Genomic DNA, 27981 nt, shown 5'->3' on the forward strand with positions numbered 1-27981 from the left:
GTTTTGAACATGAAAAGGGAAAAAAACGATCATCAAATAGGGCAGAAATCAAAACCCTAAAAATTAAAAATTGAAATTAAACCTCTAAAACAGAGGGTAATCAAAGATATACTCACATAAACTTTGATAAACTCAGTGAGATACTGAGACTATAAGAGATTATCAGATTAATCTCTTTTTCAATCGAAACGAAGGTTCAAATCCTTCATTTTCTTCGATTCAAAGCACAAAATAGTTGATGACAATAGATTAGGACTAAACGAATATGTATTGTGTAAGATTTAAGATTCAATCAGTGAGAAACTGAGAGAATAGAGAGAATTAGGGTTAGAGGGTTAGGGTTTTCAGAGAGTTTTAGAGAGAGAGTCGAGAGAAAGAGGCTGCACACTTGAGAAATGAGGGAATCAGAGATTTAGGGTTAGGAAAATTTTAAGGGGAGTTTATATATGCTGAGTGGTACGCTGCCATTTTAGGAGGGATTAGGGTAGGGGTTAAAACGACGTAATTTAAGTATATTCGGTCTGGTCGGTTATTCGGTCGGTTTCTGAAACTCTCAAACCGAACCATTAACCGAACTCCAGACTACCCAAATTTTAAAACCAAACCACTCCGAAATCACCAAACAACCGATAACCACACTGAATTTCGGTTCGGTTCGGTCCGGTTTCACGGTTTGGTTCGGTTTCTGCTCACCCCTAGATGAAACCATACTTGACTTTCACATATAATAAAAGAAAAAGTAAAAAGGTTTTGAGTCAATTTAAAGAGAATAAAACAAAGAATGAAAGACATCTCGGGATTGAAACCTAATTTACTTTGCACATAACAATGCTAATTAAGCAATATCAATGCAAAACTGTATGAAAATGTATTAAATGGTGATGCCATTTTTCTATTTATAAACACAATTATATTCCTTCCGTCCTAATAGAGTTGTCCACTTTGAGAAATTTTTTTGTCCCAAAATTCTTGTCCACTTTCAAAAAGTAACTAACTTTACACTTAATTTTTCTATACCCCTATTTAAAGTCTACTAATAAAAATAAAGTGCAAATGGACCCTATATTAAATAGGGGTATGGCAAGAAAAGTAAGGAAAATTCTACAAAAACTATAAATAATGATTACTTTTCTTAAACTGTGTGATAAAGGCAAAGTGGACAACTCTATTGGGACGGAAGGAGTAAATAGTAGTATTATGTATTAAAGAATCTCTCTTCTTCTACTACTTTTCAGTTGTTATTTCTGTAGCACCAGTGTCTTATCTCATGTGTTTCTCTGTCTTGTACAAGACAGAACCATGTTTCTGATTATTATTTGATTTCGCCCCATTTCTTTCTTTCTTTATAGAAAAACCATTGGTGTATGACTCTTCTAAATTTTCCATTTTGATGTCTGAAATTTTGTTTATTTTATATCACTCCTTCAATTTTTTAAAAATGTATCAAACAAATATTTTTAATCGTTTTCCAATCATCAATGTGTTCAAAGACAAAAATGACTTCTGTTTTAACTTAAATTTACATGCCATATTAATTAAGGGTATTGACAAAACAAATCCTAACGTTTGAACTTTATAGCGATTTGATTTCAATATTCAAAACGTTACAAAACAAATTCTAGCTTTATACATCTTACATTTTATAGCCCCAATCAATTTCCCGGCAATTTTATCATTTTTTTTAGATTACAAAATGCAAAAACGCAAAAGATTGAGATTTTATTTATAACATTTTTGAAACGTTTGGATTTAATATGCCAATATATGTATCTAATATGTCTGTCATGTATGTAAAAAATTGCCGGAAAACGGTTTGGACTACAAGATGTAAAAAATGGAAAGATTTTGTTTTGTAACGTTTTGAACATCGGGATTAAATCGCTACAAAATTTAAAGATTAGGATTTATTTTACCAATATTTCTACTAATAACATATAATAATTATATATGTGTCCCAAAGTAACCGTTTCACATTTGATTTAATTATTGAAATTTGATGAATTAAAAAAATCAAAATAAAATGACCGTTATTGTAATAAAGAAATCAATTAGAATTTATTGTCAAATCATAATCAATGAAAAAACATAATTGAAAGGGTATGGCGACTAGGTTTGTGTAATCGGTCGGATCGGTAATTGAACCAACCGTACCAAAAACCAAAGTTTGATAAAATATGAAAATCGAACAGAACCAAATTTTAAATTTGAATTACATCAAAACGAATTGAAATCAATTCGGTTTGGTTAAAAATCCAAAATTTTACTTTTTTATTTTTAACTATTTTTTATCTTAAAATTAATTTAAAGATTAGATATTTAATGTCTAATAAATGTTTTATATATTTATCAGCATATTTATATGTTATATGAATGTTTTTTAATTTATATATTAACTATAAAAAAAAGGTTAGTTTTAAATTAAATCACGAACTTTAGCGTGATTTGCAATTACAACACAATTTTCGAAACTTGATTATGTGAATTACCAACTTTTATTTTTTGGTAAATTGTGCTATGGAGCAATCATGCAACATCAACAATAATGTTGTGGGTGTATACTATAATATCCATTTCAGCATTTTTTAACTTGGTGTTTTGATTTATCAAAAAATAAAAATTGGTGACTTACATTCCAAGTTTCAAAGTTCATGCTATAATTAAAAATCACGCTAAATTTTATGATTTAATTTGCAATTAACTCATAAAAAAATAAAGACCAAAAAATATAAATTTATATATATATGTATTTATACTGTAGTATTATTTTTTACTTGATTGTTCGATTTTTAAAATATCCAATCCGAACTGGAAACTAAAAACTGAACATCATATATACTTTTGCCAAATTATAAACTGAGTCAAACCATATTAACCAAATAAACAAACCGTTTTTACAATTTTGGTTTAGTTCGGTTCTACGGTCCGGTTTAGTTTTTACGATATTAAATAGGAGAAATTCTTAGGTAAACTCAGTCCATCACGTCATCCGTACTAACCCTATCACATTATGACATGTTATTAAAATGATGGTAATCTTGTAATATTACTATATAAATGTGTAAATAAATGATAAACGAATTTGTAAGATTGCCATCATTTTAATAATGTGTCATCAGTGGCGGAACGAGAACTCAAATGTAGGAGGGTAGAAATTTTCATTTTCGGCTATTTAAAAAAATGAAACGACAGTTTACACGGATTAAAATGGTAATTTATATTTGTGAGGGCGGTTTTAACCGCCTCTACAAGGAAAAAACCGCCCCTAACACTCATAGGGGCGGTTATAACCGCTCCGCAAGAAAAATACTTTTAATAGCTGTTTTTTTTTCCGGCGAGGAGGGTCGGCCGATCGACCCTCCTGACCCTCCCCTGATTTTGCTCATGCGTGTTATAATGTGATAGGTTTAGTTCACGGTTAACATGGTGGATTGAATTACCTAAGAATTTCTCATTACACATACTATAAATTTGATTCATCATCTCTATCTTTCTAAATTTGAGTACAATTAGTATAAACTCAAATTCTGAATATAATAAGGAACAGATAATATATTACACTGAAAAAGGGAGACCAGAACTGTAAAAGTTAGAATCAAAACCCGAGGAAGGAACTGTAGAAAGCACTGTATTTAATTACTGTCCTTACAAAATATAAGAATATTTCTACATAAAGCTTTGCCTGTAAATATTCTTCAAGAACAAGAAAATCTAACCTTGCCAATCTGATTGATTTTGGCTGTGCTGCCCATAAGAACTTGAAGAATTCGAATTTAAATGAGCAAAGCCAGCTATATCAAGAAAATCTTTATGAGAAAATGTTTTCAAACCCAAGAAATCTCTTGTCAAACCATCATTTCCATGAACACTATCAGTTCTACTAAACTGTGACTCTGCAGATTTTGAGAGATTCTCTTGAAAATTATTATGAATATTTATATACCCATCTCGTTTTGGATTCAACATTCCATTGAAAGCTTCACGATCAAAATCAGACATTGATCGATCAAAACTCATCATTTCATTGACAATAGATGAATTTGTAATAGTCTGATGATCATGCTGGTTTATAATACCAGAAGAGACATTTTTTATGTGTTCACGTGAAGAAAAGCACCCAACACTGGAATTATTATTACCAGCTGTAGTAGATACTACCGAGGTAGAACTGAACCCAGTTGCTGTCGTTATTTCAGACATGTGAGCTTGGTGGGGTCTGACCATGGAAGTAGCTGTAGCAGATGAGGAAGAAGAAGAAGATGGCTTACTCATAGACACGCCCATTTGAGCTGCTTTTTGCAGTAATGCAGTTGCTGATATGTGAGGAGAAGCAGTAACGGGCTGAAATGGAGGAAGTGCTGGAAAATTGTTATTAATATTAGGGTTAGGGCTAGGGTTTTGACCATTTTCAAGAAATGGGTGATGATTATGACCTAAATTTGATGCCAATAATTGTCTTGGATTGAAAAACTGGTGGCTTTGATCTTGCTCTCTTTTAACAGACTGTAAATCTATCTGCTGTTGTTGTAGTAATTGAGAAGAAATTACATTCTCTTCTGCTAATGCATCACAAAATGCTCTGTGAGTAATAAAACTGTCCCTTCTGCAAAACCATTCAAGATAAATAAAAACAACACATAAATACAAATTTGTATACCATTAAATTTCTGCTATATAGCTAGTTTAGTATCTTTAAAAGTACCCTTTTATTTCTCTTTCTTGTGTCAACTTTTTGTACCCTTTTTCTAAATTTTTAATTAAATTACATAGCCCTTTAAGTTAGATTATAAGAAATATTGATTTTGGAACTGAGACATCAAGAATTGGTGTCTTGTTTTGATAAATAAATTACCTAGAGAAAAGGGTTCCACAATCACATCGATATTCTCTTGTGCCACAAATTTTAGAATGAGCTTTCCAATCAGATTGAACAGCATAACGCTTCGAGCATTTCTCACATTTCCACTTCTTCTCGCCATGTTTTCTGCAGAAATGCTTCTTGATCCCCGTAAGGTCACCGAGAGCTCTCGATGGATCATGGTGCACACATGTCGTTTCAGGACAAACATAAACTTTCTTTTTCACTTCTTTATTTGTTCTTTGCTTCAACTTCCATGGCAAATTATGGCCTCTTCTGTGTAGCTGAAGATTCTGATCTCTTTTGAATCCTTTGTTACAGATCTCACAGATAAATCTGTTGGTCGCTAGCAGAGATTTGGGGGACATAGCTATCACTTCTGCATCCGGGTCTGCTTCAAAATTAATAAATATCAAAACCAAGATTATAAAAATTTAAAATCGATTGAAAACATGTAATCTTTTTGAATTTTCGATAACCTGGGTTGCCTGGTAGACTTCTTTTCCTCTTTAGTGGCGGTTCTTGATTTTCTTGTTGTGCATACATAGTTGCAGTACCTGAAGAAACACTAAAGAAGATTCAAGAAATGTGCAAAATCATCAACTCAGAATTCTGAATGAAAATAAAAATGTGAAGTTAGAGAGAGAAAGGAGGAGAGAGAGGGAGGGGTTTGAAGCAGAGGTGTCTCACCATCCAAAACTGAAGACAACAGGGTTGTATTCTGACGTCCACTTTCTGTCTTTTCTTTTGTTTTGTTCCAATCCTACCTATATCATTATTTCTTGTGCGATATTTTTTTTTATCAACCTTCTTCTATGATTATTAATGGGTTTTTGACAAAAAAGTGCCCCTACCCAATTAATATTTATGGTTTTGTGTCCCAGGCCACAAAAATTACATTTTTGTGCCTGGGGCCCACGCTGCCCGCAAACAGCCATTGCGGGCAGCAATATTGCCCGCAATGGCTGTTTGCGGGCCAGTTAATCACCCTGATTAAGGGTGATTAACTGGCCCGCAAACAGCCATTGCGGGCCAGTAATTAAATTCCCTGCCACATGGCAGGGAATTTAATGTCGCCCGCAATGGCTGTTTGCGGGCGACATCCCCTATTTAAGGGGGGTGTGTGGTGAAGTTTCACCACACTTACACCAAATCAAACATAAAAAAAAAGCTTAATCGGATTTGGAGTAATTTGGCGGATTTGGAGTAATTTGGCGGATTTGGAGTAATTTGGCGGATTATTTTTGGAGCTTAATCGGATTATTTTGGAGCTTAAAATTTTATTATTATTATTTTGCGAGGACTACAAGAGGTAAGTCCGTATTACTTTTTATTTTTTATAGCTAATTTTTTTAATAAATAATAAATATGTATTGTTAGATTTAGAATAATAAATGTGTATTGTTAGATTTAGAATTTAGTTAATATTAGATTTAAAATTTATATTATTAAATTTAGATTTAGAATATTAAAACGATTTGTATGAATATAAAACACAAAAACATTATAGAATGAACATTACTCATAAATATTTGATATAATATATAATAGTTTGATTAAAATGTGGACGATTTGCTAAATAGTAATGTACATTTGTAGAAATTACTTTAATATTAATTTATTACGCATGTTTGTAGTAATGGCGTCAAACACCATATTATTTGTGATATGGTGTGATGGTAGCATCATAAACTCCCCTCGTGGAGTTGAATATTTGGGGGGTAGATATGTTCATGTGCCGATTAATGGAAGAATAAATTTTGGGGAGTTGGCCGAAATCTGTAGAACGGCAGTATCTACTAGTGTGAGCCCTCCGGAGGTGACGAAAATTTATTTTCGGCTACCTCATGTTGAAAGGTACGAGATATGTTCATACTCGTTGTTCGAAGTGCAAGATGACCAACACGTATTTGCGATTCTGAACCAGACAGCTCGGATGCCGACGTTGAACGTGTTAGAGTTCTACGTGGAGTATCATATTTCGGCTTCTAATGAAACTTCGATGCAACTAGATTTATGTTCTAGTGAGTCTGAGAGAGGCAGTGTGGAAGAGGAAGAAGATGAGCACTATGATAGTGAGGAAGAGGATATGGAGGATGTTCTAATCGCTGAACAACCAAGTAATATTACACATTACCAGTCTCGACTTCCGCAACACATACGATGTGTCGATCTCAGTGACTTTGATGTGGACGAGACATGGGAAGCGCCGAACATTGAATGGCAGCGTGGGATGGAATTTCAAACCGGGATGATTTTCTCGAGTCGATTGGCTGTGCGAACATGTGCCATTACTTATTCGGTTGATAATGGACGAGAGTTTAAGAGTCGCCGGACAACAAAAACAACACTGGTCCTAGTTTGCAAGCATCGAGAAATGTGCGATTGGTGGCTGCGGGCCACCCTGCTTCAGAAAACCAACACATGGACGTTGACGAAATATATAGGGCCACACAAATGCGATATGCTAGCGTCAACTCGTAACCACAGAAATTTCGGAATTATTCAAATTGCCGATTTTATTAAGAGTCAAGTGTTGGGGCAGCGTGATATTCGGATTAAGACGCTTATGGCAGGAATTTTAGAATCCTTAGGACTGGACCTTCCATATAAGCGGGTGTGGTATGCAAAGGAGAGAGCAATTAGCAGCGTCTACGGGGACTGGGAATATAACTACACGCAAATCACGAAATTCATGGATAATGTGGTCGAAGTGAATCCTGGATCCTTTTGGCATGGTGAAGGTATGAAAATAAATCACTTTTGTAAATTTAATATGTAATTAAATTTACATTATATCCTAACTATATCCATTTTAAACAGGCCGACTAACTGATTGCGGTGGGGTGCAATGTAGAATTTTCAAGCGAATGTTTTGGACCTTCTTTCCGATGGTTGACGGATTTCCATTTTGCAAACCAGTTCTATTCATCGACGGGACGCACTTATATGGTAAATACAAATTGCATATGTTGATAGCGTCGGCGGTAGATGGCAACAACCACATAATGCCAGTGGCGTTTGCAATAGTTGAGTCCGAATCTAGTGAGAGTTTTGAATATTTTTTGAATCATCTTGGAGATCAAGTCATTCGCGACCGAAAGGTGGCCATTGTATCAGATCGTGCTCCCGGATTAATATCGGTTTTGAGGCGTCCGGAATGGGAAGGGATTGATCATTTTTTCTGTATTCGGCATTTAATGGCTAATTTCCACACTCATATCAGAAATAATGATATGAAGTTGCTGGCTGAGAAAGCAGGTATTTTGCTGTCACTCGTCAACATTTCTGGTTATTGAACCAAAAAAGAGTATAAATTTTGCATTAACAAATACCTCATATTAACGTGTAGGTCGGACTTTTCAAGAGAAAAAGTACGAGCGATACATGGCCACTATGGCAATAAGATCTCCGGCGGGGTATGCTTATTTGACCGATGAGAGATATCTTAAGAAAGAACAGTGGGCTTTGTGTTGGGACATTAAGGCGCAAAGGAACGGTGTAATGACGACGAACTACGCCGAGTCCATTAATGCAACTCTAAAGAATGTAAGGGGGCTTCCAATCACATCGATGATAGAGGCTATCTTTGACAGACTCAGCGATATGTTCGTCAAGCGTTGGGAAATGTATAAAGGGATAATCGGCAAAGGCGTCATGTTCACTCCGATCTGCAACACGCATCTGAAAAATGCAACATTAAAGGCCCGCACACATAAACTCAAGAAATATAACCCGGACACCCTGACTTATCGAGTGATTACAAAGAAAGACAATTTTCGAAGAAAGGGAGGAAATACTCAGAAGGTCAACCTTCAAATGATGAAGTGCACGTGCGGGAAGTTCCAACACCGCCAGATCCCTTGCTCCCATGCCATGGCAGTCATTCAACAAGAAAAGTTAAACCCTCACAACTACGTAGGGTGGCGGTACCAAACCAAGAATGCCATACAAGCATGGAATACTCAATTTAATCAATTACCTACCGACGAGCTGTGGATTGGTTCTCGGGAGGTGCCATTTATTCCAGACATTAACTTGATAAGAAAGAAGGGACGACCGGTAAACCAAAGGATTAGAAATGATATGGACCAGACCTACAGAGAGGACAGCGACCCTAATTTTTGCAGTAGATGTAGTATCGCCGGCCATAATGCTTCGACTTGTACTAATTATCCTGATATGTGAATTGTAGAAAATCTAAATAGCTGCTCTTTTGAAATTTAAAGTCTTAGTAGTTGCTCTTGCAAATTTTGATGTTATTTGCATTTTGCATTGTGTAATATATAGGTATGAGTTCGTCAAGACGTCAAAATTCTTCGACAATTCAAGTTGTGCAGAAATATGAGGATCATTTTTGTGAAGTTTGGTATGGAAAAAAACGGGCTTTTCAAAATAGCCCAATCCATCCTTGCATGGATAAATCACAAGCCGGACATATATTTGTTGGTCGGCACACAAAAAATTTGAATGATTTTGGAAACGTTGTTGTTTCACCTGAGCCTTCGTGGGGAAAGTTGTGGGAACGCAGATGCGAGATGGAGGCCTACTGTGATTTTCACAGCATTTCTGTACCGGCGGCAATATCCGCAACAATTTCGAGAAACACGGAAACGTCAATCCAATTATTGATGGAACGCCTTCAGATTGAAATACATGTGATGTCTTTACGGCTCAAGACATTTCACGAAAATTTGGGCGATGGTCGAACCTTTCATGTTGATGAAAGTAACCCCCAGTCATGGAATAGTATGAAATTACAGGATTACGACGACAGTGATTCTGATGATTTTGTGAAATATCTCCCCTGGACTTTAATAAGATGTTGTTCACAGTGTATAATTTTTGGAGCTTTCATCTATCTATGTTTTTAATTTGTATCTATGTTTTTTAATGTATACGTTAAATTCGTATCTAATTTTAATATATTTAATTTATTCTAAATCTATTTGTGCATTTTCAGATATGGCTGGCCCTGCTCCATACGATTACTTCCTTCCCGGACCGAGGGATGGAGGTTTAGTACTGCACAGACAGCATGATCACAGGTCACACTTTTATGTTTCCTGAGGGGGAGTGCACAATAACCCTTCAGGACATAGCGATCTTGACGGGACTCCCCGTAAATGGGGCTGCTGTTACCGGACCGACTGTCAGAGGTTGGAGCAGTGTTACTCGCCGACTGCTTGGGAGAGATATGGTAGGGAGTAGAAATTGTCAGGGATCCTTTGTTACCAGTAGTTGGCTAGTCGATGAGTTTGATAGCTTCACACGGATACCTGATGCGGCTTCAGATGAGCAGATCGACTGGGCAGTTCGGGCGTACTTGTTGTTCCATCTACACGCCTGGTGTTTTTCCGACACGAACAGCGGGCAGATCGGACTGAGGATTCTTCCACATCTGGAGGACTTGACGGCCTTAGGGAGCATTAGTTGGGGTTCAGCGGCGCTCGCACACCTTTACCGCGAGATGTGCTTGTGTACTATGGTTTCGCAGAATAGGCGAAACATCGGGGGGCCGCTTTGGATTCTTCAGCTATGGGCATTCGAGCGCCTTAGACCATTCAGGCCGAGGTTGAGATACCCGGCCATCACACCGCACTTACCGTTGGGTGACAGGTACATCATTTTATTAATACTTACATGAACAATTATTTGTAATTTTTAATTTTTTTATTAACAATGTTGTACTTGCGCAGATGGGCGGGTCCGCTAGATTTTCGACGGGTTCTTCATCGCAATCTGGATGCCATGAGATTAGCACTAGATGTATTACGTTACTCGGATGTGAGTTATTTTGGGAACCTTTATTTTATAGTTATCAATTTGCACAACAACATTGCTAAAGTCTTTATTTTATAAATGCAGATCGATTGGCAACCATACACCGAGGATGTTATCAGCCAGCTACATCCTTATTTTTTGGATGGTGCTCAGTTCTGGCGTGCTCGCGTGCCACTGATTTACTATCATATTATCGAGTGGCACCAGCCGGATAGGGTGATGGCGCAGTTTGGTTTGCTTCAGCCTATACCTGAGCCACCTTCCCAGCTCCACATCCACCACACTGTCCAGTTTCGGGGGAGCTCAAGCTTCCAAAACACATTTAGCGAGTATGTCGCGATTTGGGACTCCAGGGAACTGTATGTGGTCCAAGGCCCGTTGCTGGACCATCCGCCCCACTTCCATTCAGAGTACATGGAGTGGTACAGACGCATCAGTAGGAGATGGATTACCCATCACGGAGCAGAGACTGGATCAGCTGTATGTAATCTACATAATTCTAATTTAAATTTTCTTTTATTTAATATGCTAACTGACTTTCTATTTTAATTTTTTTTCAGCGTGATGCCATGGAGAGGATTCGCTTACAGTCAGAGGCAGGGTCAAGTATTGGTACTTACGCTCGTAGTTACCAGTTAGGCACCATGGAGGACCGGAGGGACACACAGTGGCCACCCCCAGAGCCTGCTGTTCTGCCACAGCCCTTGCCTCATATAGATCCCCCGACGGTCGACGTACAGCGTATACGAGGTCGTCGTCGGGATAGAGCCAGACCTCACGAGGCGACGCGCGAGATGGCAGAGAACCCTATGCCACCCCCAGTACGTTTTAATCTAAAAATTTTTTATTGAATATTAAATCAATAATTCTAATAAACAATTTGTTTTTTAGGTCGACTTTCACGGAGATACTGAGGATTTCGTCCGACAGTATTACGGGTCTACGACGTATTATGGGAGTACCTCAGCGCAGACACAGTGCCCACCAGCTGCATCATTTTCGGTACCACCTACGGACCCTCTCCCGGCACAGGTACGTTTCAATCTCAATTTAAATATTTTCCAAATTAATATCAATTATAATAATTATTAATTTCTTTTCTTTCAGCATGATTTCTTTGGGGATACCGAGGACTTCATTCGCCGCTATCCAGCTTCGTCTTTTACGGTACCGCCTGCGTCTGTACCCTATGTAGGCCCGTCATTTGGGGAGGCACAGTACATCACGCCGCTGGCCACTCCTCCTCCACAGTTCTCACAGCATCCGGCTTCTGCTTTTACCCCGTTCCAGGCGACTCAGACGGCGCAGACACCTCCTCCTCAGACACCTACGTATTTGCCGACTGTTCCTGTATTTGACGATTCTTGGAACTTTAGCTCCCTGACCACTCCTCCCTCACAGCGGTCCCGACTTATGGAGGGGGGCTACATTCCGATGCTGCCAGGTCAAGATCCGGGCTCCTCTTCTCGCCCGACTCAGAGTCCCTCCCAGATGCATTTTTCTCTGGATGATCCTTGGATCAACAGTTTGGTTCAGGACCCACAGCCGTTTTGTGACTTCCAAGGAATGCAGGCTCCTTCTTTTTCTCTGGGATTAGGGTTAGACCCCTCCTCACAGGCTCCTGCTCCTGAGGTGGATGATGATGACGAGATTGAGGATGTGGCCAGTCCAGTCGCCGATAGTGGAGAGAGAAGCTCCGGACCAGATGGAAGACGTTACCGCCGTTTGACTGATAGTCAGACGAGTCGACGTGTCAACAGGGGTTACGACATGAGGACACGCTTACGGAGTCCTGATAGATCAGACTTTACTGAGTAGTTTTGTTATTTTTGTACAATTTTAAATTTTTGCATTATTAATTTATTTACGGTTACTTTTAATTGTGTTGTATGGTTTTTATATATTTATGTATAATTTCTTTTTAATTTATTTTTATCGCTTAAATATTACTCGGAAAGACGCTCAATTCCTTTTAAATATCGAAATATCGAAATTGTAGATAATTTTTATTTATAATATTTCAATTTTTAGTTGTGAATTTTTTTTAAAAAATTAAAAATATAATAATTTGTTTTTTTTTTAAATTCTGCTGCCAATGATTGGGGAGAGAATCTCCCCAATCATTGGCTGCTTAAGCAACCCGCAATTAGCCATTGCGGGCTGCTTAAGCACTTAATCCAGCTGTTAATCAGCTGGATTAAGTGGCCCGCAAACAGCCATTGCGGGCCAGATTTCTGCCCGCAATGGCTGTTTGCGGGCAGCGTGGGCCCCAGGCACAAAAATGTAATTTTTGTGGCCTGGGGCACAAAACGGGAAATATTAATTGGGTAGGGGCACTTTTTTGTCAAAAACCCATTATTAATTACCATTATATAAGTATATAATATATATATATATATATATATATATATATATATATATATATATATATATATAAGTGCTGTTTTCTGTATTATTAATTGAAATAAAGTTTTAAAGTTTATAATATAATATGGTTTACTCAAATACATGCACTACATTTTTCTGAGTAGTTGATTCTGTATTGACATTATTGTATTTTGATAATTAAATTATTATTATTTTTTATTTAGTTACTGAACTTTTTATATAATCCCTCCGTCCTAATAGAGTTGTCTAATTTGAGAAATTTTTTTGTCACAAAACTCTTATTCACTTTTAGAAAGTAACTAACTTTTACATTCAATTTTCGTATATTACCCTTATTTAAAATCTACTAGTGAATAAATTAATAGTAAATTGCAAATAGACCCTATATTAAATAGGTATATGACAAGAAAAGTAAGAAAAATTTCACAAAATCTATAAATAATAATTGCTTTTCTTAAACTGTGCGACAAAGATAAAGTGGACAACTCTATTAGGACAGAGAGAGTATATAATTGAGAGTGGAAGCGACTGTGGGAGACATAGAACCCACAACCTTGACAAAATGATGCTCAATGCTTTTGGGTTATAACTAGTTACGAAACTAATTTTTTCTAGATATTTTCTGGTAAAGAAATACATTTTGTCGATATTCATGGAAGTTTTGGACGTGTATTTTATCACAGTGCAATGTTTCATGGACTGTTCCGATGTTCCTAGAAGATTTTTTTATTCAATTAATGGGTTTCATTATTTAACAGTAGGCACCATCATCTTAGAAGCTTATTTGGTTTTACAGAGTGTGGCATATTTGGAAAGCGAGAAACAAACGAGTTATTGAAGAAAAGTCGTTGGATTTATATTCTCTGCTTTACTTGTGCATTTGCAAAACGGTTGAATTTTACAGGACGCGAAACAATAGTTTTTCCTATTCTGAAAATGACGTATTTCGAAGTATGGACTTTTTCTGTAATAATTTCTAGTTTTTTGTTCTGCTCCTGACTCTTTTGCCTTCCACTTATTTGTCGTTGAGTTAATTCATTGATCATTTATCTAAAAAAAAATGGGAAGAAAAGCCGAATAAAATAAATATGTATCATACTGAGATGAAAAATTAAAAAGATTAAATTCATTAAAAAATGATATAGTGGAATCATGAAATTATAATATTATTATAAAAATTAGTTTAAATTGCAACCATATGTAAAAAAATTGGATTTTCCTTTACAAGTAGACCTATATATAGACAATAAGATAGATAAATTTGATAAATTTAACTCTATTACTATTAATTAAGCAGCTAAAATGGAATAGGAATGTAAACATAGATCAAATTTTACATAAAAAAGGTGTGTAGGGAAATGTCGGTCCCGATGATGCACAACCCCATGAGCAATTGTTTAATTGAAGGAAGGAATGTCAATAATTAATTAATAATTATTGCCAATAAGATAAATGTGGATTATGTCGGTCTGGATATCAATATCTTCCCACATCAAAAAAAAAAAAAAGAATCCGAAGAAATGTCAATAATTAATTTAGATTTTTTCTCCTTCTTAATTTTATAGAATAATATAACTTGAAATGAAAATGCTTGCTTGGATTTGTTCTAATGGTCTAAGTCAGCCATTTTTACGCCAAAAGTCGTGGGTTTGAACCATAGCTACGCCCTTTCTTAATATGAAGCGGTTGAAGCCCTTTTTTAATATGAAGCGGTTGAAGTTGGACTGCTGGCTATTATAACTTGAAATTTTTAGATATGTGGGCTTGCAGGCGGTCCACATCTCGAGATTTAATTTTGATATTGAATTTCGGCTCAGTAAAGTGAATTCTCGTTAAAAAAAAAAGTTATAACTTGGAGTATTTGTTCACTAAGGTAATTTATGTAAATAATTAAGTATATATAGTTGTGCTTTTGGAGATACACTGTCGATATGTTTTTACATTTTTGGTTAGTTAATTATGTAAATATGCATGTATATAGAAGTGTTTATAAAGTATAGCTTGATTAATTAGCTTTCATTCGGCATTTTCAGCTATTGTTTCATTGTTTATTGTTGCAATTCTACTACATGCTCATTTGTCCCCTTTTCTTGTTCATTTTTTCCACTATATTGAAAGCAATAAACATATAAAATATATATTAAACCAATGTGATTAATAAATAATAAATATCTATTTTTTAGAATTAATAAACATTTATTTTGCCTGAATATGTTTCTTTAAATTTGTATCCTTTCTAAATAGATTGTTAATTACTGTTATCATGAGCAGGTGGTTTGCATTCGGTTTTTTTTGATTCGGTTCGGAAGTGAAATTATCAAAATCGATTGGTTTTTTAAGAATAAAAAAACCAAACCAAATTTTGAGAAAAAAATTAGTTCGGTTTTGTTTGGTTTTTGGTTTTACCTAATCAAAAAAATAATACTTCTTTATAAAGTTTTACTTATAAAAAATCAAAATAAAATAAAATAAAACTTTTAAAAATCAAATCTAAATCGAATTGTAATGTCTTATACATTTTAGTATTTAAATATAAAATAAAATAGTATTAATTAAAAAAATAGTAATATTTTAAAAAAAATAATAAATTTATATGTAAATTTTCGGTTTTTTAAAACTTAAAAGTGAACTGAACCAAAATGTATAATAAATTCATAATACTAAAACTGGACCGGCCATTTTCGGTTCGATTTCAGCAATACCCCTAATCATGAGTCCTTTTAACCTATAACCTTCGATATTTGGTTTACTAACCATTAAATAAATCATAAATATATTATACAATTACATTTTTTAATACAAATATACGTATGTCAAATTTAAACATGCATATATAAATTTTAACCGGTTAACTCCATTGAAACTACTATAACTAATAAATCCATAATCTCACAATTTTTGTTGTAGCGGTCTAAAAAAATCGAACCATATTTTTAACCTGATACATCTATACTTTTATGTTTTATGTGCAGCGTGCTCGATATCTCTGTAGATGAAGTCTTGAGATTTTTGCAAATAAAAATAGAAAAGCATATTTATATTATAACTTTTAAGGAATACTCGAACCAAATTGTATTTTGAATTATAGTCGAACCGGTTGAACCAACATTTTTAATCGAAAGGTTGAACCAACAGATTTGATTTTTTTTCTCTTGGATTTGAATTTTTAGTGGGTAGGATGAATGGTCGCTATACCTTTTTTTTCTTTATAGATGAATGGTCACTATACTTGTTGCTGATTAGAGATTATAATATTCTTTATGAATGAGTGTTAACTTATGTAAAAACAAATGAAGGTACGAGAGATGGGATATTGTTATGTTTTGTAACACAAGTGCTAATCTTTTCATGTTAGAGGAAACTTTGAATTTAAATTTTTTATAAAAATATCTTGTCATTTTGGCTAAATCAAGCACAAAATATTTGGGACCATTAGCCTCTATTGGTGGGATTTTGATATTACGAGTTGTTGCATTTATGCACCAATATGAGTTTATACTACGCAAAATTATATAATTATTGTTGTTTAGGTTTCAAATTTCCAAAACATAATTTCCATGCAATTTATTACTAGCTATCCATATTATATGATGTTGGATGTAACTCTATTGAAATTTTAAATAATTTTTACGTAAATTGGAGTTTAGAGTAACAATATATATATTAATATATAGTGTTACTCTAAACTAAACTCCAATTTACGTAAAAATGAAATGGTTGATATATATTATATTTTTTAAAACATAAATTATGTCAGGTATTTCTTGTGTCATATTCTTTTACAAATCCAACGTAAAGTTCTAAAAAGTTTAATAAATGTATATTTAATATTTAAAAAAAATTCAACAATATACTTATTTTGGAAGAACGATATGTCACGTGTGGGATAATTATTTTCTTAGTTATAGTATTTTCAAATATTTTAATTTGAGTATTTGATTGACAATTAATTTTATAGCTAGATATGCTGGTAATATAGATATTCAAAAATTTAATTTTTGATAATGTCAGATTTTGTCAGCTGGGCCATATATAAACTCACAAATCACAAACATAGAAGGATATATATCAATTTGTAATGATTATTACTTTTACTTTTAGACACTAAGATTAATAATTAAATATGAATTTCTGGTTGACAGAAACTAAAGATCAATAATCAATATGATTGCTGGTTGACACAAATTACATGCGGGATTTATGATTATCACTTGTAAAGCATAAATGGATCAGCAGATTAATTAGTGGACTCCATCTAATTTAATGGTTCACAACCAATTACACTCCATTATTAAATTAATACTAATAAATTTAAATTAAAAATTTATAAGATAACTACGAGATTGTTCGTTTTTCTAATTAATTATGGTTCAAATTCAGATGAAGTGTGTTTGAATTGATAGCTCATGGTTTGGAAAATGATCAGTGTACGTTATGTTTTCTTGTTTATGATAGACATAAATTAGTCTTCTGTTTTTGATTCAATGATAGACATCAAAAATTAGAAAGATTCTTCAGATAAATTCTGACATGATTCTAATCATAGATTCCCAAATAAAGACAAACTTAATACTATTATTATCATTTCTATAACTCTTTAAATTACTGCTCCCTCCTCATTCCATTCACTTAACATTAATTCAAAAACAAATACACAATTTTTGTTTTATGAGCAAACTAATACAAAGGAATAATTAATGAAGATTTTTTTTAATATATGAACTACTGTAAAATATATAAATTCATGTCTAGTATCTCACGACTATATTGGCGGTACAAATCAGGAGGGGACCTACCTCAGGATCAGGAGGGGTCATGAACCTCTCAAAATAGAGAGATTCTTAGGTAGATTTAGTTTTACACGTTATCCGTGAACTAAGCCTATCATATAATGACATGTCATTAAAATGACGGCAATTTTGTAAATTCGTTTATTACTTATTTACACTTTTAAATGGTAATATTACAAAATTGCCATCATTTGAATGACGTGTTATTATGTGATAGGTTTAGTCCACAGACGACGTGGTGGGCTGAGTCTACCAAAAAATTTCTCCTCAAAATAACATGATTCTTTTACTATTATAATAACTAAAGTTCATACACATCGTTAAACTATGTGTGAAATTTCAATTTCCACATAAAAATACAAGATTTTAAAAAATCATCCTTAGACTAAAATGACAGAGTAAGAAAAATATAATTTTTCGAATTAGTAACATTGTTGTTAAATCTTAACTAAATTATATTATCATTCTATTAGTTGGCTCCTCCAAAATACATGTCTAGGTTCGATAAACACCGTGGTGTACCGAAATTTTAGAGTATTGCGATTTGCATCAAATTGTTGTACAAGTCGTGATGTGTAAACACGCCACCTTTTCACATTCTTGAAAATATTCAACAATGTGAAGTTGTTGCATTTGAATTCTTATAAGTAAAGATGATTTGTTTTTTGAGAAAAAAAATGTTCGAACGGAATAATAAGATGATATTTTTATATGTTATAAACATAATAAAGTATATGATTCGGTAAATTTTCACCGACTTGTGTTGTATTAAAAGAATATCTATATAATCCAATCGATTACGATATACATACTGCAGAAGTAGAACAGGAAAAAGTATACATAAAAGACAATTATTTTCTATTTTAATAATATTTATTTAGTAAATCTTTTCTTTACCATTTGGAAGGAAAGTTAGCTGAAACACAAGAATATTATCTGTGTTTGAACTTGAACAGACTAAAGCCCATGAGTTTAAGAGGTTCAGCTCATGGAACCAACTTGCAGTGATCCTTAATTGCATCAATAGCACCCAAATGAAAGCATACATCACGAGCCAATTTGGGCCTTCTAGGCCACACAATACTGAAAACAGTAAACTAAATATATTTTTATGTTCACAAAAATACATTAAAAATAGAAGTACTTGCACAATCTCTTGAAAACTATAATTTGAAAAATCTATTTGAATAAGGGTATTAATTTTTTTTTCTAACGCTTTGATTTTTTGCTCTAAATTCTGTTCAGGTATATATTGTAACAGTTTCAAATGATCTTTTAAAGTACAATTAATTGTTAAAAAAAACAGTTTTTAAAAATACAATTTGAAACAATTTTTAAAACAATTTTTAAAAAAATTAAAATAACTTTATAATAGTTTCAAACGGTTTTAAAATCACTGTTTGGAACCGTTTGTAAGACAATTTCTAAAAAGTTTCTAAAAATAAATTCTAACGGTTTTCAAATGATTTCTAGAAATAAAATTAAATAGTATTTTTATAGATTTAGGGACTACAAATAAAAAATATAAGAATAAAATAATATTTTACAAACAAGGTGAAAATTATGATATCTTTTATAAACTTTTTATATATTTTTACATTAAAATCTTCTCAAATTAATTGAAAATAACCTATCTTAACGACAAAATAAATGACGTAGATTAACTTAATAAAATTTAAATTTCTTCTAATATAAACTATCAATTTTAATGAATATATATCATTATTTCTAATAAATAAATTATCTCAAATGCGCCATTGCAAAATAAACTGAATTAGTCAGTCTAGTAGGAAATGAAATAAAGCGAGTTGCGTGTGAGTCCGATTCCGATTCTCAGAAAAAGAGGGGGAAGCAACTTCAGGAAGAAGTTTATAAATTGGCACAAAGAATTGAAATATCACGACTGACCTTCATTTTTAGTTCAAGAATTGAAATATAAAACAGCCAAACACAACAGGAACGTCGTCTATTTGCATGTTTTTTCTTGAAAGATTATAATAAAAAATGAGCAGAGACGACGACGACCCAGGAGAAAACAAGAAGCAAGAAACAAAAGGGTCCAATCAAAATCCAAAATGGCGAACAAATTTCCAAAGAGATCTGACGGCTGGTGCTCTATTGGGAGGTATAGTGCATACGATTGTGGCGCCAATCGAGAGGTCGAAGCTGCTGTTACAGACCCAAGAAAGCAATCTTGCATTTATGGGTGGCAGTGGGAGAAGGAAATTCAAGGGTATGATTGATTGCATTGTCCGTATAGTTCGTGAAGAAGGTGTTCTTTCTCTTTGGAGAGGCAATGGCAGCAGTGTTATTCGCTATTATCCTTCTGTTGCTCTCAATTTCTCGCTTAAGGTTCGTTTTTGTTTTATTTTTCTTCGGTTTTGTTATGCACTTAAGGTGACTGATGAAATGCCTGTGTGGGGAAGCTGCCCTTTTTTTATGTTTTAGAATTATCTTGATCATTGTTAAGGAATTATTTAAGTTTCTTGTTAAAATTTGTCCGAATTAGGTTGCAATTCCTAATTATTTTCTGTGTTTAGTTTCTTAGCAATTTCTTGATCTTTTTGTCAATCTTTCTTGATTTTTAAATATTTATGTGGAATTTCATGTTCATGCATATAACTTGCTGTTGTACTTTTATCATTTCTTAGTTCTTTAATGTAGTTAATGGTCACTTTTAAGTTGTCTGAGTAGTATCCCGAGTGTCCCACTCTTCGTATTATTTAAGGATAACTCATGGGCAAGGACCATTTGGGCGAGATTAGTGGATTGTTTGGGAGTAAAAGGTTATACTCGACAGTGTGTACAATAAGGATATGTTTGTGTACAATATGACATTTTTGTTGAGGGTTTGAGGCATTGGAGTCCAGTTTTGACGCTTCGGTGGCCAAAAGACAGTTTTGCAGTAGTAAACTTGCTGTAGGCTTGTGGTTCTCAGAGGGAATAAATATACTAATTGGATTTAGATTAATAGTCTCCTTGATATGGAATGTCTTTCAGAAGAAACCTTAAAAGTTTGCCATGAATAGTCTCCTTGATATAGAATGTCTTCCTGAAAATTCTTGATTCGAGAATTCCTAGTTACTGGCCATTATTCTACATTTCTACCTTGTAGGATGTATATGCTACTTCTTTTGATCGCAACGCTTGTCGCAATAGCTAGGTATTATGCAGTTTGAAACATTGGATTGCTGCAGTCACTGTAGGAAAAATCATATCGAGGTGTGATGAAATTTATTAAATGGAACATACAATTAGCAAGAAAGAAACACTGGAGAATGTATGTGATATATGGCTAATATCGTCCGGAAATGTAACGATTGCTGATCATGGAACATGGTTTTAATCTAGTAGTATCCTGCAACAAATGTAGGGACTTAGCAATTCAAGTGATCAATATATGATCCAATATGGGGCAAGGTTGTTTAGCAACGATTGGTGCTGTATAAGTGGTAGTAAGATTTGACCCTCATATTTAGTGAATGATTGCAAAAGGACATGTTTGTCAAAAGTTTGGTAATTAATTGAGAAATTGTTGGAGAAATATTTTTGAAATTCGACCAGGCGAGGATTTGGTGACAGAACATATGATTTTCAGCCTGGACTCTGGGAATAAAGCAAGAAGGTTAAAGGACTTCCTGCTAAAAATATGCATGTAGTTATTGACTTTGTATATTATGATTGTTTTACAAAGTGTCAAAGTCAGATTGTAAATTTTGGTTTAATCTCGTATAACAAGTATTTTGGAGAATGAATGTGACTAACCCAACAAGGTCTGGATTTAATCTCACTTGTATGTTTCCAAATATTCTGTGGAAGATCCGAAGATGTTATAACTAATTGTCAAATGATCAAATCGGAAAGGTAAAACAAATCCAATTTTTTTGGATAAAAGGGAGGGTAAAATAGTACTGTTTTGGCTTAGATTAATAAAGTGCTTGATAGACATATAGTTGATGGAAAAGCTCCAAGTTAATCAGTAATGTTGCTCTTTGTACATTCTTCAATTGCTAATGGACTTCAGTACTACTTTGCCTGCAGGATCTTTACAGAGACATACTAAGAAATGGCAACCATCAAGAAAGTCGTTTTCTGTCTGGTGCATCCGCAAACTTCATTGCAGGGGCTGCAGCTGGCTGTACAACACTAGTATTAATCTATCCACTTGATATTGCACACACCCGACTGGCTGCTGATGTTGGGAGAAGTGATATTCGTCAATTCCGAGGTATCTACCATTTTTTGTCAACCATCTACCAGAAAGATGGGATTCGAGGGATTTATAGGGGGCTACCAGCTTCTCTGCACGGAATGGTTGTTCACCGAGGCCTATATTTTGGGGGCTTTGACACGATGAAGGAGATTTTGTCTAAGGATGCTAATCCGGAGTTGCCATTGTTGAAGCGTTGGGTGGTAGCTCAAGCAGTCACAACATCTGCTGGATTGTTTTCGTACCCATTAGACACAGTTCGGAGGCGAATGATGATGCAATCTGGCCTCGAAAAACCAATGTATCATAGCACACTTGACTGCTGGAAGAAAATTTTCAGGACAGACGGGGTGGCCTCATTTTATCGTGGGGCAGTGTCAAATATGTTTAGGAGTACGGGGGCTGCTGCCATATTGGTTTTGTACGACGAGGTCAAGAAGTTTATGCGATGGGGTGGGATGTAGCTGGAAATACATTTACTCTTTTTGCTAGTTTTTCATTTCAAAACAATACCATACTAGATTAGAATGATCCTTTTTGAAGATTACAAAAGGAAACCCTTGTAAAGAGCACAACTTAGTTCGACACAGCTAACGTTACAGAATATGTCCTCGGTGACATTTGATTTCCCATATTACCCCTTTCAAAACTCTGGTAACTTCGCCTTCATTTTTATTTTTGGTTCATGAATAAAGAATGGAATGTGGTCAATACAAAGACTTCCATGAAGATTTTTGTCTTTCTGCACAGGTACCTTTGATGTCCGTAGCCAACTGTTTCAACTAATTCTAACCTAGCACGTACGATCTTTAAGGTGCCAAAACTCTTGCTGAAAGTTCTTTAAAAAAAATTAACTGGTGATCTAATTGATTGAACTGCTGATTCAACCGCATTTTCAGTCTGAATCAATCGGTTCAATCAGTTATACCAAATTTCCGGTTTTAGAGTTAATTGGACGGGACAACTGGTTCAACGGGCCGATCTGGTGTGATTCTTGAATCTCTGCTTTCATGAAGCTGATTGATCCTTATTGCTTACCATTTACTTGCAATCTTTTGGGGTTTCCTTTTTTAGTTAGATTGAAAGTAGTGGTGTCAACTGTCAACTATAATAACAATAACAGTAACCAACTGAATTATTGGACAAAATGTTAAAAGTCAGAAAACACTTCCAATTAGTGGGGATGACACTAAAAGTAAAGAAAAAGAAGAAAGAACAATAGAAGAAGAATATACCATTGTGTCAATTTCTTAGTGTAATGTCCAGCTGTAAGTTGGATTTTCTGGCCATTATTTTCGGTTAACTTTGAAATTGTGAGGTTAGAGTATTTAGATGAAAATTAATTAAGTTTTTTTGTTTAAAATTGATGAAAGATTGACTGTAAGCTGCATGTGGCGGTAGGTGATTGGTAGGCCAACTATCTGGGGAAGGCTTCAACTGGAGAGTGGAAATGACACCATAACAAGGCATGAATAGTGGCAGTGTTTAGGAGCTTAAGGTTTTAAAAATAAAATCAAATCGGTTGGTTTAACCAGTTACACTAAGGTCGGAAGATCATTGTCGTTCGTTTTTTTAGTACAATCGATTTACTTACTAGTTAGAATTCTATATAGAGTTAATTGCAAATTCATACACAAAATTTAGCCTAATTTGCAATTACAATATAAATTTTGAAACTTGACAATGTTAGTAACCAACTTTACACTTTTGGCAAATCGATACACCAAATACGAAAAACACTAACGTGGACATTGTAATATATCGCCATGTGTCGTTGTATGATTGGTCGGTGTATCAATTTGCCAAAAAATGAAAGTTTGTTACTGACATTGCCAAGTTTCAAAAATTATGTTGTAATTGCAAATTATGGTAAAATTTGTGTATGCATTTGCAATTAACCCCTCTATATATGTTTAAACTTGAAGTATATAAATTTAATTGTATGAACGAATTTCATTTTATATTAGCGATTATACTAATTCAAACATCGATTAGATTTTTAAAATATTAGAGTTGGAACTATTGAAATATATAAAAACTGGAAAAAGAAAAAAAGGGAGATTATGCAAGTGAAGTGGGAACTCCATATAGTAATATGATAATGAAAGAAAAAGCAAAGAAGTGAAGTAAACCATACATCACCATTCAACAAAAATAGGCAAAAATGAATAAAGAAATAAAGGGGAAGATGCTTTTGTAGGACTTTAAGTATTTTACACAAAATGTTAAACCTCAAAACCATACCATTAAGGAACTTTCAGTGGGCCATACTTTAGATTTTCCCTAATTCTTAACTTTTTCCACTACAAATATTTTACACAACATTAGTTTTTAATTATAAACTGTAAACAAAAGTGATATTTTATCAATTTCACTTGATTTAATAATACATATGGCCCAATTAAAATTGTTATTTTTTACCATTTGAAAAAATAAAAAAATATTAATTAAATTTTTAGAATCTAGTAATTGCAGATGATATTTTTTTTCATTTTATGGTAAGAGTAAGGATGATAAATTATTAGTATTATTTATAAAGTAGTGTGCTAATTTGTAATATTTTAAAGAAAGAGAATCACCAAGCAGATTCTTCTTACGTTTAGGCTGTAAGGATGAAAACAAAGAAATGTAATAAAGATTCTAATGGGCCCTAGCAAAATAGTGTTAATAAAACCCAATTGCATGCCTGCCACGTTAAATTTAAAAGTAAAACGTAGTGTTTAAAATTTTAAAAATTGGAAGAAAAATAAAAAAAACCACTCTCTTGGATTGTTGCAAATTGCAAAGTTGAATCTATTGTGGTTGTAGTTTGTTGAAGTTCTTGTCATCATCACTTTGGGCTGTCTCTTCCAAACCCAAAGGAAAACAATAATACTTTAACATTTTTTATTGGTCCCATTTATTTGAGCTTTTTTAACCTTTTCTCCATCAACTTATATTCTTTCCTTTTTCACTTTGCGTGCATTTTGGTATATAACTTTTTTACGAGTATTAATTTGACATGAAATTAATTTGAAATATTCATCCGTAAATTAGTAATAAATGACTTATAACACCCTAATCTTTTGAATTTAGCCACATAAAATTTGATGAGTGACAAACACAAGTCCCAAAATTAATTTGATGTGGCTGTCAGGTGGTTGAATGACAGCTATGAGCTGGCGTTAGCCATGGCCATGTACGTTTGGTCTCATAGCATGCTGACAAAATTGGCCTCGCCTTTGCCTTCTATTTTTCATTTTAGGCCAAACCCTTTTTGTCATTTTCCTCAAAATTGTACCATCTACCTCAATTTAATTACCAACTAATCATTTCTCCCCTTTTGGACATTTCTAAAAGATAACTTCTATTTTTACCCTCTGCAATAATAAAACATATAAACACTATACTAGAGTACAATTTTCATTTTTCATATTTTTTATTGGTAAGGTGAACATTTATAGCAAGATTTGAACCGCGACTTTATTAATATAGGATTCATGAAATTTTTTAAACGAATTTTAATTATAAAATAGCATCATTAAATCTTTCATATTTAGACTAATCTCATTTGAACGGTGTAAGTCTTTTGTGGGAGACAAACTCTTACTTTAAGTTTAAAACGGTTGCATAAATGAGTGCAGTTTGAACCTATAATCTCACTTAAATCAAAAAAATATCTCAACAACTCACACGTGTCTTAAAATTAGAATCATTTATAGTTATAGTAGTTTTTTTTTAAAAGGTTTGTCAGGTGGTAATTGAATAAGTAGATGTAATCATTGCAGTTTTTGGTATCAAAATTTGCCGGTGTTGAAGAGGTTTGATTGAGGAGTTAAACTGCGACTTTAGCATAACAATGTCCAACACGTATACTATTTAAATTATAGTCATTGATTACACTTCTAATTTTAAAATAATTCCAAAATGAAATTTTCATATCCAAAAAATAAGATAAAAAGGAGACTGGAAGGTAGGAATTTAAAAGTTAAACTATATACTTATATTATTATATATAAGTATCTATGAGAAAAAAAAAATATTCTCAAGAGAAAATATTAAGGTAAAATACCATAATCACAAGCATATATGTATCACCAATTATATACCAAATTCTAGTCATCTTGTAGCCTATCATTCCACAATTAGTGCTTCTTTCAACATTCTTGATTCTTATTCCCTAATTCTCGTGTCCTCCTTTTCTATAACTTTCAACTTGAATCAACTTGAATTCATTTCTTTCCTCATATAATTATATGCATCTCTCAAAATAGTTCTCATTTACAAATCACAAAAATCTATATAAATTTGTGATACGTACATAAAATCAAAAAAATTATAACACAATAATATGTTATAGTATCGTTGGCTATGTTCATGTATGTACCCTTTACAAAATTATCAATATCTAACTATGATTTAACTGCAATTAATTATAAAAGAATAAGAAGTCAAAAGAAGTAGGAAATCAATGAATTTGGAAAAATAAGTTTAAGTTTAGCAATAATTAGAAAGAATTTTGTCAGAACTTCTGACAGTGCCACTCAACCTTGTCATTGTCACTAAATACTCCTAAAAAAAATTTCTTTCACCATAAACAGCAACAGCAGCTGCCAACAATACAAAAACAAACCCGAATAAGAAAATCAACGGCTCTGATTGCTTAATAATTGGTATTTGACCCCACACTAGAGTAAGCCCTGATTGTTTGTTTATTAGCTCCAAGCAGATTAAACAAAAATGGAAAAAAAATTACTTACCTTAATTGAATCTAAATTCTAATTAGTTAGTATTTATTAATTGATAATTAGAATTACCAATCAAAAGCTTCTATTATTATTGATATTATTGGAGAAGGAGAGAGCGTTCGTAGAAGAAATTAAATCCACGACCTAGCAGAATGCTACTCAGCACAACGATACAAATAATTAACCTTATAAAATGGAGAATCTCACTTAACCAGTAAAAAGTGGATTAAAGATGATAATAACAAGAGGAAGAAGAAGAACAATAATTATTCTTGGTGCCTAGCTTACAATTATAGAGAGAAATTAAATCCCCAAAATATCTAACATTCAAATTACAAAACCTCTTTTATACTAATTTTTTTTCAAAGAGATTGATTATAATTTTATCATTATAAAAACAACATAATTTCTAAGACAATTTAATTAATAAATATATATATTTATAAAGAGAGATCATACCCAAAGAGCGCCGACTTCAGCTAGCCTGGGAACGAGTTGACCGCTCAGATGAAGAGCAACCAGCGACTCGAGTCCGCCGATACAAACTCCTCCGATGAACACGGAGGGAGCGATATTGCTGCTGTTACGAGCGGAATTAGAGTCGTGATCGATGTTATTATCGTGCGGAATAGGCGGCGGAGGAAGAGCGGAGATCTCGTGATCGTCTAACTCGATAACCGTCGGATGAACTCCGATGGTGGAGAGGAGATTCTTCATGACGTGGCACATGCAGCATGCGGATCGGGAGAAGATGATTACCGGATGCTCGGATATGAGCCGTTGGATTTTAGTTTCGGCGGATTCGACTGCGTCGATTGAGAGAGAGGAGGAGGAGGAGGAGTTGCTGGTGGTGGTTGATGGAAGAGGCGGTGACAGGTCGAGGCAAACGACGTCGTTGGGGTAACGACGTAGGCCTTGCATCGCCAGAGTGAGAAAATAGAAGTGTTTTTTTGGGTTTTAGAGAGAGAATGGAAATAGAAAGTTGGGATATGTTATGTCAACGAGAGGGAAGTGAGAGTAGAAATAAAAAGAGAGTAGAGAAGTGTTATTTTAAATAAAAAAAGATTTGGAAAACTTTTATCAATAGTAGCTAAACTTTTTCAAATTTTCATTTTGGTGTTGAAAATTTTATTTTACTTTAGTGTTTCAACTTTTTAAAATTTACCAAACAAGTGATTTTAACCGTTTTCCGTTATCGGTATACTAAAAAATAAAAATAAATGTCGT

At 33.8% G+C, this 27981-nt stretch overlaps 5 protein-coding genes across 5 annotated transcripts; 3 read left to right on the plus strand and 2 right to left on the minus strand.

Annotated features, from left to right (window-relative positions):
* Positions 1 to 3604: 3604 nt before the first annotated feature.
* On the minus strand, positions 3605 to 5641 carry LOC126670459 (protein indeterminate-domain 12-like). Its single transcript, XM_050364197.2, has 4 exons — positions 5546 to 5641; positions 5335 to 5412; positions 4850 to 5246; positions 3605 to 4600 (listed from the first exon to the last, which is right to left on the minus strand). The coding sequence occupies exons 2-4, from the start codon at positions 5399 to 5401 to the stop codon at positions 3709 to 3711; spliced, it is 1356 nt and encodes a 451-aa protein (XP_050220154.1). The 5' UTR covers positions 5402 to 5412; positions 5546 to 5641; the 3' UTR covers positions 3605 to 3708.
* Positions 5642 to 6494: 853 nt separating this feature from the next.
* LOC126668694 (uncharacterized) lies at positions 6495 to 9729 on the plus strand. The gene is made up of 4 exons (XM_050361877.1): positions 6495 to 7599; positions 7679 to 8116; positions 8208 to 9020; positions 9146 to 9729. The coding sequence occupies exons 1-4, from the start codon at positions 6495 to 6497 to the stop codon at positions 9727 to 9729; spliced, it is 2940 nt and encodes a 979-aa protein (XP_050217834.1).
* On the plus strand, positions 9695 to 12519 carry LOC126666629 (serine/threonine-protein phosphatase 7 long form homolog). The gene is made up of 6 exons (XM_050359456.2): positions 9695 to 10474; positions 10555 to 10642; positions 10724 to 11119; positions 11200 to 11460; positions 11531 to 11671; positions 11747 to 12519. The coding sequence occupies exons 1-6, from the start codon at positions 9894 to 9896 to the stop codon at positions 12455 to 12457; spliced, it is 2178 nt and encodes a 725-aa protein (XP_050215413.1). The 5' UTR covers positions 9695 to 9893; the 3' UTR covers positions 12458 to 12519.
* A 7048-nt stretch (positions 12520 to 19567) lies between these two features.
* Positions 19568 to 22659, plus strand: LOC126670795 (probable ADP,ATP carrier protein At5g56450). Its single transcript, XM_050364623.2, has 2 exons — positions 19568 to 20169; positions 21859 to 22659. Exons 1-2 carry the CDS (start codon positions 19822 to 19824, stop codon positions 22489 to 22491), a joined length of 981 nt encoding a protein of 326 aa, XP_050220580.1. The 5' UTR covers positions 19568 to 19821; the 3' UTR covers positions 22492 to 22659.
* A 4298-nt stretch (positions 22660 to 26957) lies between these two features.
* Positions 26958 to 27775, minus strand: LOC126666726 (glutaredoxin-C6). The gene has a single exon (XM_050359583.2). The coding sequence runs from the start codon at positions 27673 to 27675 to the stop codon at positions 27208 to 27210; it is 468 nt and encodes a 155-aa protein (XP_050215540.1). The 5' UTR covers positions 27676 to 27775; the 3' UTR covers positions 26958 to 27207.
* Between the last annotated feature and the right edge of the window lie 206 nt (positions 27776 to 27981).

This window comes from Mercurialis annua, linkage group LG2 (genome assembly GCF_937616625.2).
Source record: "Mercurialis annua linkage group LG2, ddMerAnnu1.2, whole genome shotgun sequence".
Classification (NCBI taxonomy): domain Eukaryota; kingdom Viridiplantae; phylum Streptophyta; class Magnoliopsida; order Malpighiales; family Euphorbiaceae; genus Mercurialis; species Mercurialis annua.

What these genes read in the sequence shown, in the direction of transcription:
- LOC126666629 (XM_050359456.2), top strand. Translation starts at nt 9,894, where the DNA reads ATGATCACAGGTCACACTTTTATGTTTCCTGAGGGGGAGTGCACAATA. An exon ending in CACTTACCGTTGGGTGACAG is followed by an intron (nt 10,475 to 10,554) that starts GTACATCATTTT and finishes GTACTTGCGCAG; the next exon opens with ATGGGCGGGTCCGCTAGATT. An exon ending in AGAACCCTATGCCACCCCCA is followed by an intron (nt 11,461 to 11,530) that starts GTACGTTTTAAT and finishes TTTGTTTTTTAG; the next exon opens with GTCGACTTTCACGGAGATAC.
- LOC126666726 (XM_050359583.2), bottom strand. Translation starts at nt 27,675, where the DNA reads ATGCAAGGCCTACGTCGTTACCCCAACGACGTCGTTTGCCTCGACCTG.
- LOC126668694 (XM_050361877.1), top strand. Translation starts at nt 6,495, where the DNA reads ATGGCGTCAAACACCATATTATTTGTGATATGGTGTGATGGTAGCATC. An exon ending in GTTGCTGGCTGAGAAAGCAG is followed by an intron (nt 8,117 to 8,207) that starts GTATTTTGCTGT and finishes ATTAACGTGTAG; the next exon opens with GTCGGACTTTTCAAGAGAAA. An exon ending in CGGCCATAATGCTTCGACTT is followed by an intron (nt 9,021 to 9,145) that starts GTACTAATTATC and finishes TGTAATATATAG; the next exon opens with GTATGAGTTCGTCAAGACGT.
- LOC126670459 (XM_050364197.2), bottom strand. Translation starts at nt 5,401, where the DNA reads ATGTATGCACAACAAGAAAATCAAGAACCGCCACTAAAGAGGAAAAGA. An exon ending in AAGTCTACCAGGCAACCCAG is followed by an intron (nt 5,247 to 5,334) that starts GTTATCGAAAAT and finishes ATTTTGAAGCAG; the next exon opens with ACCCGGATGCAGAAGTGATA. An exon ending in TGTGGAACCCTTTTCTCTAG is followed by an intron (nt 4,601 to 4,849) that starts GTAATTTATTTA and finishes ATGGTTTTGCAG; the next exon opens with AAGGGACAGTTTTATTACTC.
- LOC126670795 (XM_050364623.2), top strand. Translation starts at nt 19,822, where the DNA reads ATGAGCAGAGACGACGACGACCCAGGAGAAAACAAGAAGCAAGAAACA. An exon ending in CTCTCAATTTCTCGCTTAAG is followed by an intron (nt 20,170 to 21,858) that starts GTTCGTTTTTGT and finishes CTTTGCCTGCAG; the next exon opens with GATCTTTACAGAGACATACT.